The 16878-nt window shown below is 37.2% G+C and overlaps 1 protein-coding gene across 1 annotated transcript in view; it reads right to left on the reverse strand.

The window, feature by feature from the left end:
* Window positions 1-1682: 1682 nt before the first annotated feature.
* The window catches only part of CC1H1orf141 (chromosome C1 C1orf141 homolog), a 43602-nt gene continuing 28406 nt past the window's right edge, over window positions 1683-16878 (reverse strand). The window contains exons 6-9 of the mRNA XM_027058908.2: window positions 14705-14810; window positions 6023-6092; window positions 4528-4717; window positions 1683-2783 (exon numbers count right to left, since the gene is read on the reverse strand). Of these exons, the coding sequence (XP_026914709.2) occupies window positions 2211-2783; window positions 4528-4717; window positions 6023-6092; window positions 14705-14810 (939 nt within the window). The 3' untranslated portion in view covers window positions 1683-2210. The remainder of the gene's footprint in view (window positions 2784-4527; window positions 4718-6022; window positions 6093-14704; window positions 14811-16878) is intronic.

The following is a 16878-nucleotide window of genomic DNA, read 5'->3' on the forward strand; positions in this document are numbered from 1 at the left end:
GAAATACTTTTATTAGACCAAAAGCAATCTTTCCCTCTGGTAATCCACAGATCCCAACAGCCAGCTGGTCTCAGGACACAGCACAACCTCCGTCATTGCCTTGTGACTCAGAATCTGGTCTCCAGGGCCATAGTCAGATCTCAGCATCAGAATAGAAACCATGTCTAACCTTGCACCCCGCTGCTTGACGATCTCAGCAGCTGTCTGGCTTAGAAGATGACAGATGGAAGCTGAGAGTAGAAGAGAAAGGTACTGAGCTTAGGTCACTGCCTTCCCAGAATCCACTGCTCCCAGCTGTCCAGTTGTTTTAATGGAGAATTCTCAGCCAAATGGAATTGTTAAGTTGATTTAGTTCTTCCTAAAAGATAAAGCTCACAAGTTCCAGCAGAAATTTCCAAAAACAACTAAAATAAAAATCTTCAGTTCTAATCTGCACCTACTTTGGGCTAAAGTTCAAACACTGTAGTTAGGTCCAGCATTTAATTTAGAAAAGATTGGAATGAGAGACTTTTGGGAACATCTTTTGAGATGTTATATTAAGAGCAGGGGAAAGGGTGCAGATAGAAAGGGAATTTTTAATGAATGCTTACTATGCTCAAGGCACACCACATTAATTTTTTAACACTGAAAATAATAATACTATAATAAGGTACTGTCCCATCTCAAGGCAAGGATACAGTAACCCAAGGCTCAGACAGTTTACATTGTTTGCTCAAGTTTAGTCATATCTGCCCACATTTCATTACCTTATAGTATCACGAAAAACTACCATCATTACTTGCGCTATTACTACGTATGTGTTCTATTTCTTATTGTTTTTATTGTTAGTGATTTAAAAGTTTGTGTTTTATCTTCTGAGCCAGCAGGGTAGTTAGGGATACTGTTTTGCTTTGCAGTGAGCCTGGGAGGACAGAAAACGAGGATGGAGCGGGAGTGGGGAGTGAAGAGAATGGATGACAGCAAGCCAAGAGAACAAGAGGATCAATCCTTATTTGCTGGAAAAGAGACACATGACTTCAAAACTTTGACCTGCTGCTGTTGCTACTCCTCTAGTAACCAGAAGAAAGGTAAAGAGCCAGGATGCATGTATGCATCTCCTCTACCTCCTATATACCTGAGCCCATCACCCTATCTTAAAGCTCTTGCCTTAGATAAAAGCCCATCACCTTATCCATCACTCTTGCTCTTCCCTCATTTACAGAGTTTCCATTTGTACTTCCCCATCCCCTCCCCCACCTCCATTTTCTCTCCTTGCCATTCTATTTAGAGCCAAAACCTGACTCTACTTGGGAAGAGCTGCCCAAGAGGAGCATTGATGGAGCACAGTAAATAAAACCTCCAGTCTGAAGTGGAAACAGGAACCTTGAACATATTTACGTCCTTGCCTTTAAAAGTTTCCAGAGACCCCCAAAGCCTTCCTCTAAAGGAAATGTTTCTAATTAAACTTACTTCTCCTCATGTACTAACATTTCAGATTTTAAAAAAAAGTTTAAACAAATGGATTAAAAATGAAATTTTGAAATACAACTTCTTGAAAACAGTAGGACATGGTATCAAAAAATTTTTAGCTTATTGTGAATAAGTTATTCTTTTAAATTATTTAACAATTCCAAAAAAAGTCAAAAGTATACTTGAAAAGGTATTGTATAGCAATGAGTTCAATGTCTACTAACAAAAAGCTATTTTAAATTTGACAAAGTCTTTTTAATTGCATGAATTGCTAATGTAATCCTATTTTCCAATGATTATCCAAAATGTTGATATATGATTAATTCCACATGCATCAAGTTAATGGTGCATTTGTCTTATTTGATATTCAATTATTGAGCAAGGTTATTGGTGCTGTTTGGCTTCCAACAGCAAATTTCCAGAGACGGTGAATGCCATTCTTGGTCCCAAATCACACTTTACTGTAGAAATGCTGATGATTGAAGAATCTAATTGAGTTCATAAAAATTCAGGTATTAGTCCCTCTTGTGGATAATTATTTCCTAATTTTGTCCTTTTGTTTACTAAAAATGTTGGCTTTTCTTGAACAGATGACTGTTGATTTATAATTGCAATTTCTATGTTTTGCTTTTTTATACCATCCACAAGAATATTATTTAGGTAACAATTTCTTCTATGATCTTGGAGCTTCATTTTATTCTTTTTGTTATGTAAATATTGCTGTAAAACAATATTTTTTGAGGGGCCTAATTTTCACTTGACTAGTTTAACAAATCATCCAAGGGTGTTACATTATTTAATTTATGGACTTTGAGTATATTTTTTAAAGGCTTTAAACAATATTTGACAGGTAAGGTACTGAATTTGCTAATTGGTTTTACTGTAGAAAACATTCTTTCAAAGTTGCCATGTCTAGCACTCATTTCTCGAATAACAGTTTTATCAAGGAAGCCCATAAAATTTTTTGTTAGGCTGGAAAAAGTCTGTGAGAAATTATAGAATTTACTCCAGGATACGTTTTCAAATGTCTTCTTACTAGTTTTCTTCCTTAGCTTACTCTCTACAACTCTATGGCCCACATCAACAGATATTGCTTGTATATTTCTTTTCCATGCTGTAGCCATAATCCTTTTAGGTTTGGAAGGAATAATAAATTGATCCCTAATTAAAGATTTGAGGGTTTCACAATTTCTTTCTAAGACAAAACCTGCTCTTTTATGTGGGTAAATGTTATCATCTTCCATACGATGGGGAGGAAGCCGATTTTTTGTCAAAAGTAACATTTGCACATATCCAGTTTCATGGAAAATTATGGGATTTGTGTCATTTTGTTCCTGTGGATTAAAGAAAAGAGTACTTAGTCATCAGTCTAGTGAGACAAGAAGGCTACATATATTTTTAAATGTGAAAATGAAATGGTAAAGTATCCTAAAAATGACTACAGAGACGTTTTTAATATGAACAATAATGGTAGTGAAACCCACAAAAAAGATGTGCTTATATGTGGCACACTTCCTTCTCTTAATATTCTGTCAAGATGTTAGGGGTAAAATCTGAACTTTTGGCCTATAAAATCCTTTCTGAAATAAAGTGAGATATGACAAAATAAATACATTCCTTAAATGTCTGAGATGTTGTCATTGGAAAAATAGGATCGTTGGTGGGATGGGACATTGCTCTGGCATTTCTTAGGTTTCCATGTCCAGAAATAAAAGGCATACCAAAAAATGAATTGAGTCAAAGGTGATAAGCCAAATTTAAGCCAAAATTAAAGTCTGCATACCATTATAAATAATTCCAAGCATCTAAAAGTATCTTTATAGTATTATATTTATTCTGATACTCCAACCCTTACCATAATACTTAGCACTCAATATATATTTGTGTAATAAAAAAAGCACTCAATATATATTTGTGTAATAATATAGCCAAAGTAATAGATTGACTTAAAAATAGACTATTTTTGTTACAGTAATAGCAAAATTTGTATGAATGAGCTACTTATTAAACTCTTTCCCATATTTCCATTATAGGGCAAAAAGATTAACTCCAAAGAAACAGGTCAAATATGCATATTATCAGTTTTTACTTTGCAAACTTTAAGTCAGTGATTGCTACCTTTCTTTTATAAAGACTACTCAAGACATAAGAAACCAGGATCATCTAATTGTACATCAGTATACTTAGTGAGAAAGGTATATTATTGCTTATAATTACTAAAAAGATAATGAAAGATCTGGTTTTGCAATCCATTGGGATGTCAGTGATACCTGTTTAGCCACAGTAGTGAGGATTTGTTCTATTTTTGTCCTGTCCAATGCCTCTGGGAATTCTCCACCTTACAAATCTCTGTACTCTTACATAGAGGCAGAAACTAACTTTATTAGCCTTCCTTGAGGTTAGGGCACAGGCATGTGACCCAGGCTCTGCCAATCAGATACACCTCAGATAGTCTTCAGTTCAGAGAAAGCAAGCACTAAAGGTGGGCTATTTTAAAATGACTCTAGTGAGAACGTAGCACATATATCTGCTTTGAATGGCAGCAATAGCAAGGGTCTTAGAAATAGCATCTCCTGCCCAGCATCAGAGTCATAAACTGTGTAACAAAAGCATGGGTCTGGGTGGAGCAGTCTAGGGTTACAAATGGGTGACTCCTGACTGGATAGCTCTCAGGCCAGATTGTCTCTCCAGCCTTCCTACAGTCTCTGTGAGCTACCAAATAGCCTTAATGTATGTATTTTCTCATTCAGTTAGCTAAAATAGATTGTTAGAAAAGTGAAAAGCAATGCAGTCATTTAAAAAATACAAAATCTGTTTTATATTTCTTTCACAATCAAGAAAGTTTGACAAAGCCTTTTTCATAAAGAAAAACACAAAATTTTCAGTTGATGCAAAGGCATCCCCAGTTTTGGGTTGGCAGTTCTAAAAAGAGCACTAAGAATCTAAGGGTGGTTGTCACTTTGTAATGCAAAACCGAGAAGTAAAAATAATTTATCAAAGATTCTAGTCACTAGAATATAAGATTCCTGCAAGTAGAACTTATGCACATATTTCCTGAACAATAGTAGGTATTATTACCATGTGAGAAGTTACTGTCTTTGCTGGACTAATGTTGATTATCTTGGCATTTGGCTTTTTTAATTCATCCTCAAAGCACAAGGGGAGCAAGCTTTTCTTTCTTGTTGAACAATATTCACTTAATTGGTCATTTATGATGGTTTTGTTTTCTTTTGTGCTAAAATCATCCATCTGTGGGGGAGATTTTCTTCTGAAAATGAGCACAAGTTCAGCATAAATAATGATTGATTTTAGGGTTGATTCTAGTTTGTCAGTTCTTGCTTGTCTCCCCGATCCCCGAAAGTCACTGACAACATCTTCCCCAAACTCTCAGCCACACACTTTCAATCTGGCAAGAGTATTCCTTCCTGCCTTTTTGGGGGAAATAGCAAAAGTGGGGGAGAGGAGTATATATATATATACATATATATATATATATATATATATATATATATATGCATGCCTCTTTGGCTTTTGAGTGGGGAAGATGTATCTTACGTAGATTGAGAAGAATACCAAAGATAAAGAGGTATTTGCCACATCCTTTGTTGAGATTCTGGGAAACAAGTGTTTTGCAAGGCAGCTTCCTGACAACATAGGGTGGCCCCAACTTTGCTAACAGAATGCAATGGCATGGTATGGTTATAGTCAGAAAGAGGATATAGTTTTCATTCCACATTTCCTATGGTTCACATGTGACATAGGACATTGAGTTTGGCTTACCAAAGTGGTTGCTGTGTCAGGGGTGAGGTAACCCACATCAAAGGCCTGGCACAAGTGAGGCATGGACAGTCTAAGGACAGATGAAAGTCATGATGGAGGCTCAGAGGGTTCTACCATAGTAATGAGAGTTGAGAGTGGAGCCTATTCCAGTTCAGAGAGAATAGACCATATATTCATGAACCACAGATGTCAGCAGCCACAGAACACCTAGAAATGAGACCAGCAGTACAAGGACATTGACCAAAATACTTGCTCAAGTACCTTTTCCTCAATGTCACAAAGTCCAGTGAGCATCTCATTCACATACCCAGATAACCATCTTAAGAAAGGAAGAGAAGGACTGGGATAAACTTAAAGAGGCTATACATTATTGCTCCAAAGTTTAAAACATGCCGGATTAATATGATTTTACTCAGAGTCTGAGGATCTGGGAAAGATCAGAACTTTATACAAAACTACAAAGCTATTTTTCTTAAATCCATATTGTAGTAAAATTAATCTTGTCTATACAACAAAAACACAATGTATTCTCTCCATTCATTTCCCCATGTTCTTCTTTCCATTTGCCTGTCAACTTGAAGCAGATAGAGCATGTGCTCAAGGTATGAATGTATAATAGTAGGACACTCTTAGACCAGTCACTGGGTTATAGTATGGGCCTAAATAGGCCCATACTATAAGTAATAATAAGCCAGAATAAATTCATTCCGGTCCAGTAAAAAATAAAACAAATAACTCTTCCTATTAAAAACACTGAACATAATAAAATATGAAAAATGTTAAAATAAATTACCTTTTATTGACAGAATCTTCTAAGTGACCAGCCAAATCAGATGATTCCCTAGGTTTTTTTCCAGTTGGAGCTGAAATTATAAAAGATTTTCATATATCATGGCATTTAGAAAATACCTTCTATAAAATATTTTACAGTGTAAAATAACAATAGAAAGCTTCCAGTATAGTGCTTGATCTGTACTAGATACTCAAGTAAGAATTTCTTAAATGAACAAGATAGAACTGGAAACAACTGCAGCCAAGGACCCAATATTTGGCTCAGGCAAATCAAACATAAAACTGGCCTTCGAGATTTTTGTGGAAGAAAGACATTCTCAAATTTTCAAATCTCTCTAACACGTAAGTCATTATTAGCCAGTAGGAAGTCTCAGATGGTTAAACACTGTTGGTAAATGGGGAAGTTGGTTAGCACAGGTCAAACAGATCTTGCCACCTAGCAGGAAGGAAGTGTCTAGGGTTGAACTCTTCCAAATATGCCTGGTGGACACTTCAATATTTCCCTACTTTCTTTGAAGTGCTCCCAGACACATATGATGTGAGCAGTAAATTCAACTTTTCTCTTGTCCTGAAGTAGTTTGTATTCTAGTGCAGTGCTTCCCAACATTTTCCACATCATGGCAAACATACTAATTAATATTCTTTTATACAGTACACTGAGGACAAACACTTGAGTATACTTGTAGCCAGACTGACATAAGGCCAACCCTTGCATTCTTGAAGGCTGAAGGATAAGTATTTCAGCATAACAGGTTACCACAGAAGCTCTATTCTAGAGAAAGGAAATAGTCAACAAACAAGCAAATAAACAAACACAAAAATACATAAAATAATTTCAACCACTTGTAAGTATCATAAAAACATATACCCATGGTACTTCACCTATGGTGGCTATAGAGGCTTCTCTCAGGAGGGCATATTTGAGTTGAAGTCTGAGAAAGAAGAGGCAGCCAGGTGAAGAGCTGGGCAAACAGACTACTAGACAGAGGAAACAGCAAGTGTAAAGGTCTCAGTGTGAAATCAGCTTGGAATGGTAAAGGAGCTGAAGGCCAATGTTGTTGGATTGTAGCGAATGAGGGGGAGAGTGGAGTAAGATGAGACAGGTAGCAGGAGCCAAATTATAGAGAGCCACATAAGCCATACCAAAAACTTAAGACAGTATTCTAGTTATAATAGAGGTGATTTAGAAGGTATTAAGCAGAATAAGAAAGTAGTTCGATTTATGCTTCAGGAAGATCACTCTCTGTGCTCTGCTCTGAGCTCTGCTGGCTTCACAGAATGAGTCTGGAAGTTTTTCTTCCGTTTCTACTTTTTTGGAACAGCTTGAACAGAAGACATATTTACTCTTCTTTAAATGTCTGGTCGAATTCCCCTGGGAAGCCATCTGGCCCAGGACTCTTGTTTGTTGGGAGATTTTTGGTAACCGATTCAATTTCTTCACTGATTATGTCTGTTCAAATTTTCTACTTCTTCCCATTTGAGTTTGGGTAGAGTGTGTGTGTCTAGGAGTTTGTCCATTTCTTACAGATTGTCCAGTTTGTTGGCATATAATTTTTCACAGTATTCTCTTATAATTGTATGAATTCCTGTGGTGGTGGTTGTGATCTCTCCTCTTTCATTTCTGATATTATCTATTTGGGTCCTTTTTCTTTTATTTTTGAGAAGTCTGGCTAGGGGTTTATCCATTTTGTTTAGTCTTTTAAAAAAATCAACTCTTAGATTCATTGATCTGTTCTACTGGAGTTTTTTTTTTTGGATTCTATATTTTTTATTTCTGCTCTAATCTTTATTATTTCTCTTCTTCTGCTGGGTTTGGGGTTTCTTTGTTTCTGCCTTTCTAGTTCCTTTAGGTGTGAGATTTGGTTATGTATTTGGGACCTTTCTTGCTTCTGGAAAATACAATGTATTTTCTTCTTAGGACTGCCTTTGCTGCATCCTAAAGAGTTTAATGCCATGTTTTCATTTTCATTTGCTTCCATGTATTTTTAAATGTCTTCTTTAATTTCCTGGTTGACCCATTCATTCTTTAGTAGGATGTTCTTTAACCTCCATGTTTTTGGGGCTTTCCAAATTTCTTCTTATGGTTGATTTCAAGTTTCATAGCTTTGTGATCTGAAAATATGCATAGCATAATCTCAATCTTTCTGTAACTGTTGAAAGCTGTTTTGTGACCCAGTATGTGATCTATTTTAGAGACTGTTCCATGTACACTTGAGAAATATGTGTATTCTGCTGCTTTAGGATGAAAATTTCTGAATATATCTGTAAGTCCATCTGGTCCAATGGGTCATTCAAACACGTTATTTCCTTATTGATTTTCTGCCTAGATGATCTGTCCATTGTTGTAAAAGTGGACTATTAAAGTCCCCTATAACCATGGTATTGTTATCTATAAATTTATTTATGTTTGTGATTAATTGATTTATATATTTGGGTTCTCTCACATTGGGAGCATAAACATTTAAAATTGTTAGCTCTTCTTGATGGATAGACCCCTTAATTATGACATAGTGCCTTTCTTCATCCCTTGTTACGATCTTTGGTTTAAAATCTAGGTTGTCTGATACAAGTATAGCTACTCCACCTTTCTTTTGATGTTCATTAGCCTGATCTATGGTTCTGAATCCCCTCACTTTCAATCCACAGTTGTCATCCAGTCTAAAATGAGTCTCTTGTAGGCAGCATAAAGATGGCTCTTGCTTTTTTTAATCCATTCTGATACTCTATCTTTTGATTGAGGCATTTAGTCCATTTACATCAAAGTGATTATTGAAAGATAATCACTGGGATTATCTTGAAAGATAATCACATGGATTTAGTGTCATTGTGTTATCTGTAGATTTCTTGCTTGTGGTGATGTCTCTGGTCCTTTGTAGTCTTTGCTGCTTTCCACTTACAGGGTCCCCCTTAGAATTTCCTGCAGGGCTGGTTTAGTGGTCATGAACTCCTTTAATTTTTGTCTGGGAAAACCTTTATCTCTCCTTCTATTCTGAACAACAGCCTTGCTGGATAAAGAACTCTTGGCTGTATATTTTTCCCATTCAGCACATTGAATATTTCCTGCCACTCCCTTCTGGCCTGCCAAATTTCAGTAGATAGGTCTGCTACTACCCTTTGGTATCTACCCTTGTAGGTTAAGGCCCGTTTGTCCCTAACTGCTTTCAGAATTCTCTTTGTATTTTGCCAGTTTCACTATGGTATGTCATGGTGTTGACCTGTTTTTGTTGACTTTGGAGGGAGTTCTTTGTGCCTCTTGGACTTGGATGCCTGTTTCCTCAGCTATAATTTGTTCAAATAAACCTCCTGCCCCTTTCTCTCCCTCTTTTTCTTCTGGAACTCCTATGATAAGGATACTATTCATTTCATTGACTCCCTTAGGTCTCTAATTCTCCCCTCATGGTCTAATAATTTCCTTTCCCTCTTTTTTTTCAGCCTCATCACTTTCCATAATTTTATCTTCCGATTCTCTCTTCTGCTCTTCCGTCCTTTCTGTCACTGCATCTACTTTATTTTGCATCTCAGTTATAGCATGTTTTAATTCATCGTGACTAGTTCTTAGGTTTTTGATCTATGAAGCACTAGATTCTCTACTGTCTTCTACACTTTTTTCAAGCCTGGCTATTAGTTTTATGACTATTATCCTTTTCATATATATTTTTTATATCTGTTTTGAGCGATTCTCTGGATGTCATTTCTCCCTGGAATTTCTTTTGAGGAGAATTCTTCCGTTCTGTCATTTTGGCTAGGTTTCTGTCTTTTACGTGTGTTAAATGCTTGTTATGTGTCCTGCACCTGTGAGAACTACTGTATTATAAAGGGGTCATACACTGCCCAGGGCCTGGCACTTCAGGAAGTGTTTTTGTAGCATATTGCGTGCACTCTGTTGGCTGCTCTATCCCACTGGTCAGTCTTCTACAAAGCTGCTTCTTACTTATAGTGGCAGATTGTTTAGACCTTCCACCAGATGTGCTTTGATTTGTTCATTGAAGTAAACCTGGAAGAAAGGAAAGGGCCAGGGACCTGATCCCATACAAAGAGAAAAATGAAAGGGGTGAAAAAGAGACCAAGCAGAGAGAATCAAAGAAACTATAAGGTTTAATCCAGAGAGAGAGAGAGAGAAAGGAAAATAAAGGAAATATAGAAAAGGTGTGAAAAGAATAGAGTAAAAATGCCTGATTACAGAGACAAGCAAAGCACAGAAAGAAAGAATATATATTTTATATATAAAATAAGAATTGACCAAAAATCAAATCAGAAACTTTGAGCCTGATTCCAAAGGGGGAAAAAAGAAAAGGGTAGAAAGAAAAAGAAGAGAAAAAAGAAGAGAAGGAAAGAAAAAAGAAAGAAAAGAAAGAAAAGGAGCAACAGTCTAACACACAAAACCACGGGACAGTTATCTGTTGGTGCCTGGGACTGGTGGTTGTGCTGGTCTGGAGGAGAGGCCGTCTGGTTCTGTCTTTGTCAGTCTCACTCGACTAGATAAACAGTTGCCAGGCTCAGAGGGGTGGAGTTTGGTTGTAAGTGGGTCCCGCCTCCACTGGGGGCTGCTGTACTGCTCCCTGAAGCCCCACCCTGTTGGTGATGGGGAGAAAAATAGCGACACCCCAATCTCTCTTCCTCAACCAGGGGGATTGCCCTGCTCCACAGTCTCCCGTGCCTCCTAGGCACTCAGCTGGGATTCAAAACCCCATGTTTTAAAGGATCCCACACTGCACAGACCCGGTTCTGGGGTAGCACCAATCTGCCCTACAGATGTGGCAGGTGCCTGCAGGGTCTTTTGTCCTTGGGGGGCAATATACACTCTTCCCCCAGTACTCAAGGGAGGGCACTGTCCTCTCCCTGTGCACCCCTGAGGTCGCTCCCGTGCCCTGGGGCTAGCTCTCCTCTCTCTTCCCAAGGCATGCTCACACCGCTACAGCAGCTTCAGTCTGGAGAAAGTCATGCACTTTTGAAAACTCCGATCTTCAGCTCCTAAGGCTGTTTGCAAAGTAGAGACTGGCACCGATTATATTTCTCGTTCCCCAGTCCGTGGTCCCGAGAGATTTTTCTCTTGTTCCAACACAATACCGCAATCCACAGTTTCTCTCTCTCTCTCTCCCTTTTGTCTCTCCACAGAAGGGGATCCCTGCCCTCCATGCCCACTCTGTTTTATCTCCCCCAATTCGCATACAGGTACCTCTGTCCCGCCAAGCTGTCACCCTCCACCTCTGGAGATTTTTCTGTCACTCCGAAGATAGATTTCCTGGGTGTTCCAAGTGTTCTGACCTTAATACAGCTAGGTTTGAGGGACAAGGGAAATCCTGGTCCCCCTACTTCTCTGCCATCTTCCTCCTCAGATTATTCTAGATTATTATTAAATAATTTTCCTTCAGATCACTTCAGATATAATAGATTATTTTGGAGTTTTTGACTTTTGCAGTGTTAATCTTTTGCTTTCTTTTTGACTTAACTTTATTGAAGTATGATTTGCATACAATTAAATGCATGCATTTTACATGTATAGTTTGATGAATTCTGATAAATATATATCTATATAGATATAGATATAGATATATACTTATGTAAGCATCAACAAAATTGAGACTTTGACTATTTCTATTATTTAAAGATAGTTTTCCTATGCCCTTTTGCAGCAAGTTCATTCAATTTGTTCTGTTCTCTTTTTCAAACACATTGTTTATCTCGGTGTTGGATACCTCAATATACTATCTTGTCTGATCCAGTCATAATTCTGTCCCTTCACGTTGCATTCTATGTGATTTTCCTAAACTTGCTCTTCAGATCTTTGATTTGGTTTACTCCAATGTTTATTCTACTCTTCACAACTTTTAATATAATTTTAGGTTCTGCATTATCATTACTCATTACCTTAAAAATATTTTTATCTCTGAGGCGCCTGGGTGGCCCATTCGGTTATGTGCCTGACTCATAACTGATTTTGGCTCAGGTCATAATCTCAAGGTATGTGCACTGACAGCTCAGAGCCTGCTTGGGACTCTCTGTCTCTCCCTGCTCCTCCTCCACTATCTCTCTCTCTCTCTCTCTCTCTCTGTCTGTCTCTCAAAATAAATAAATAAACTTAAAAAATATTTTTAGCTCTCACAGCATCATTTCATTTTTGACATGTATCTTTTATATCTTCAAATCTTATTTCACAGAATCCCTTATGTTCTTTAATCTCTTAAACATCTAAAAATATTATTTTCTAAATTTCTCCTGTTTCATGGGGTACAATTTCTGTCAGAACATGACCATAGCTATCTTTAAATTATCTCCTTTATTTGCTATGTGATATTTAATAAGCCCCACGTTCTTGTTTTTCCTACTCACCTTTGAATCCGGACACTTAAATCCAGGTTTGATCCTAGTCCAAATATAAAAGAAGTAAATTTCTTTGGCTACTCTCCCTGCTTATCTGGATACTGTTAAATTCTCCCCTTAGAAATTGACAGGCAAATCCACATGTTGTTACCTTGTAAGTTCAGGCATTCAGCTGCCTGAGCTGCCTGGTGAGGGAGCTGGAGCCCTGAAACATTATGGGGAAATTTGTTCCTGTGCACTGTATGTTTTGTGAAACCTCTTCATGACTCTAATGAGGTGGTGATGGTGATGGGTGATCTGGTGAAGTGCCACTTGGGTTAGAGTCCTTTACCTCTCTCTTGGGGTAAGCAATTCAGTTTGAGGAGACATTTAGTCAAAGAAAGGCCTCAAAGTTCTTAGAGTGTTTTATGGGATCATATATTTTTTTCTTTACACAGTTGTCTTTGTGGCTATTATTCACACTTGCAAAGATGGTTCCTAGGAAATTGCATCTTGTCTCTTCTGTTGTCAACTCCCCTTTCAAGACCTTGCTCCTCCAAGTTAGGAGGTTTTTCTCCCTGAGTCCATATGAAGCAATACTAGGAAGCCAAAGAAAGAAAGGGCTAAGTATGGTCATCACATTTCTCTAAAAACACTGCTAACACAGACTTGGACTGCTATTGACTTGCAGTGAGGAAAGGGATCCCCAAAGGGAGGAATTTCCATCTTCCTGTGACCCATCATTAGTAACAAACCCCTTTTCTTTGAGTATTTGGGTGGTGGGGCTAGGGAGTAGTATTAAAAGAAGAATTTTCAGAATATCTTCTACTGGCTTTTTAAATACTCTTCTTTCTCTTAGGAAATGGAATTGTGAATCAACTTCTGGAATCTTCTTTCAAACTACTTCATGTTGTAATATGTAGCAGATTTCCTTTCAGTTTGAGATAAAATGTCTTAGTTTCAATTTAATGAATTTTTCTTGTCTATTTTTCTTCTTTTTGTTATTCATTTTGGCCAGGATAAATTTGTATTTATGTTGCCAACTTTCCCAGAAGTCTTAATTTGGGACTTCGATAAAAGAACTGTAATTTTTCTTCTGTAGAGAGACTCAAGAAATTTTATAAAGGGAAATTTGCTTTGCTGAAAGAGTAGAACAGTCTGCCCCGCTGTTAGGAAACACTTCAGAGGCAACTTATGTGGTAAACAGAGGATTGCCTACTTAATAGTCCCCTTTCTCCCTTTTATGCTGACAGAGCTCTGATTTTATTTATCTTTCTCCAAACAACCATGTCTTCCACAGGAGGCTGGGCTCCTTCCTCACCCAAGGGAGTGAATCTTTAAATGATCTAAGCCTGTGCTTTTAAAAATGTGAGCTATAACCCATCAATTTAGACACTAAATTAATTTAGCATACTTTGACCAACATTTTAAAAAACAAAATAGAACAGCATACAGTGTATTACATGTGTCCTTAGTAACAGCTGTACAAAACACTAAAATACTGCAATCAAATTCAACTAACAGAGAAAAAGACAATTAGGACACCATGAAGCTAAATCTTCTGCTCACTCTATATATCATATAATATATGTGAAATAGTTTATATATAATATATATATGTATACACCATGTTTAAAGCTAGAAAAACCTACCTAAGCTGATAATGATTTGTTGGTTAAAATATGGGTGCATTAAGCTATTCTAGTAAGGAGACACCAGGGAAGGTCTGCTGGAGGGCTTTGAGGAGCATTTTCCTCATTTTTACAAAGGAACCAAAGAGCTTTTCTCTTTTCAGTGGATGTTGTTAGCCATACAAGTTATCTTGAATAGCAGTCACCATATTGTACAGCAAAACTAGGAGGACAGGCTACTTACTAAGAAACTTGAGAAAAGATGGAGGGACCAGGTATATCTCATCAAGATTCTGAATTAACCATGCCTGGAACTGACTTACTGATAGACTTCTTATTTGAGATATAAACATCTTTATTGTTTAAACAATATATAGTCAGATTTTATTTTAATTAAAGCTGTATGTCTCCTAAATATTAAAGATGAGTAAGAATCTATCAGGTGGAAAAGTCAGTTCTGAGTTATAGAGGCCAGAATGAATCGTATTACACTGTATTTGGAACAGACTGTTCACAGTGACTAGAATCAGTAAGGAGAAAGAGACAAGATAGAAGGCTAGAAAAATCTTGTATACCATAATAAGCAATCTAAATTTTACCATTTTTGTAATAGATATCATTCAGTTATTAAGTAGGGAAATAATGTGGTGATAAGATCAGATACGATATTCTTTAAAGATTTTCTTAATGCTTTTAAAAGTTAGATACAGTTAATTTTCAGCAATTTCAATATAAACACACAATGTGTATACCTGCAAATAAAGCAGAGTCTTTTTCCTTCTTATAAGCCTTAGATTGAATCGTGGGTATAGGAGAAACGGTTGTAGAACCCAATGTTCTTCTATGCTCTTGTTTATTCTGTGAATAAGATCATGCAAAGGCTTAGAATTTTTTTTTTACCTGAACATTAGGAAAACTGGAAAACTATCTCAGAAATTATTTCTTTCTATGTATATTGATAAATAATTTAAATCTGATTATTCACACTTGGAATATATAATTATAATAACTAACAGCTGTATAGTTCTTTAAATTATTTTAAATGTCAATTTATATTTGAGAGAGAGACAGACAGAGTCCGCATGAGCGAGGGGCAAAGAGAGGGAGACACAGAATCTGAAGCAGGCTCCAGGCTCCAGTTGGCAGCAAAGAGCCTGACACAGGGCTTGAACTCATGGACCACAAGATCATGACCTGAGCCAAAGTCAGATGCTTAACCTACTGAGCCACTCAGGCACCCCCCCCACCCCCATCTAGTTCTTTAAATACTTCCAAATATAGTATTTATTTAATCCTCAAAAACAAAACCCTATAAGATGGATGTTAGTACCACTTTATGAGGAAGAAACAAATCTACAGAAATTTAAAACTTGGACTACGTTCACACTTTTTACTAAATTCTATTTTCTTTGCCTCAAAAGCTTAGCTATTATACTCATATAAAATTTATTTATCCAAATGCAGGGAAAATCTAAACTTCAAATACTGAGGGGGGGGGGAAGCCCTCTTAGTTGAAAAAGAAACTTGACTCATTCATTGAGTAGATATAGCAGAATACCTCTGGGTAGAATGAGAGAACTGGAAAAAAAGATCCAACTTTTCCCAGGTTAGGGTCTCAGATTGGCTCTAGTGTGGAGAGAGACTTTGGTGAATCCATTATGTCACTAGAAAGATTATTGATGCTTTTATTTTAGCAATTAACTTAGTCGGGTTCAAAATACAAACTGTCTCTGGAGCAGCAGCTCACATTTCAGTCCACTTGTTTTATCCTTAGCTGGGCTGCTTGCAGTCTCCCTAAACATGCATGGTTCAGGGGGCAATGAGATACTTGGATAGGGTTTATACATGGAAGATGGGGCTGCCATCTTTGACTTTCTTCTTTCTATTACTCTCCACTCACTTTCCAGAAGCTTGGGCTGCCCTGAACATTGCCCTCTAGTTCTCCTGGCCAGGAAAAACATGTTTCCTATCGGAGGTTTCGATGCCCCATGCAGTGCCAGCTTCATCTACCTTTCAAGCTAAAAGTCATAAAAATAGCCCTGTGTAAGTAAGTTATTCCAAGTTTCTATGCTTTTTGTTGTAACATGCTTCTGGTTTCTTACTCTCTAGGGTCTTCAGATAATATGTGGGTGCGTGCGTGCGCGCGCGCGTGTGTGTGTTTTCTGAGTATCTTGTCTAGAGTTTACATTTATTGTCTGAGACAGGGTGGGTGTAATAGGGTTTACTCAGCCGTACTGAATCAGATTTCTCCAGAGTTTTTACTACCTCTATTGTCTTTTCCTATTGCATTGTTTAATACTTCCTAAACATCTATAAATAATAGTGGCAATAAGTGTCACTCTTGCCATGCCATAGACTAGTGTATTGTCATTAATTATGAAGTTGGCTATTTTAACGTATAATTTTTAAAATTATGCTGGGGGGTGCCTGGGTGGCTCAGTCAGTTAAGCATCCAACTCTTGGTTTGGGCTTGGGTCATGATCTCACAGTTCATGAGTTTGAGCCCTGTATCAGGCTCCAAGCTGCCAGTGCAGAGCCTGCTTGGGATTCTCTTTCCACCTCTCTGCCCCTTGCCAACCTTGCTCTCTCTCTCTCTCAAAATAAGTAAATAAACTTTAAATTTTTTAAAAACAAAATTATGTTGATATTCTTTATCATACAGCAAGTATTTTTTGTAGTTTTATCAATGATGGCTGTTGAATTTATCAATTATATTTAAAATCTTGCAGGTATTAAAATAACTACATTTTTCTGATGAAACTCCAGGCATAGAGCTGGCAGATATTTAGGGTGAGGATGAAAACAAAAGTTGTAAAGAGACAGGTTAACTGCAATTCTTTGGACTTTCTGAACCAACTGCCACCCCTCCCATTTCCCAGTTACCCTCTCCCACATACAGTTATAGAAAATTGTATTTAATTAATCT

The sequence above is a fragment of the Acinonyx jubatus genome, chromosome C1, assembly GCF_027475565.1.
Source record: "Acinonyx jubatus isolate Ajub_Pintada_27869175 chromosome C1, VMU_Ajub_asm_v1.0, whole genome shotgun sequence".
In the NCBI taxonomy this organism is placed as follows: domain Eukaryota; kingdom Metazoa; phylum Chordata; class Mammalia; order Carnivora; family Felidae; genus Acinonyx; species Acinonyx jubatus.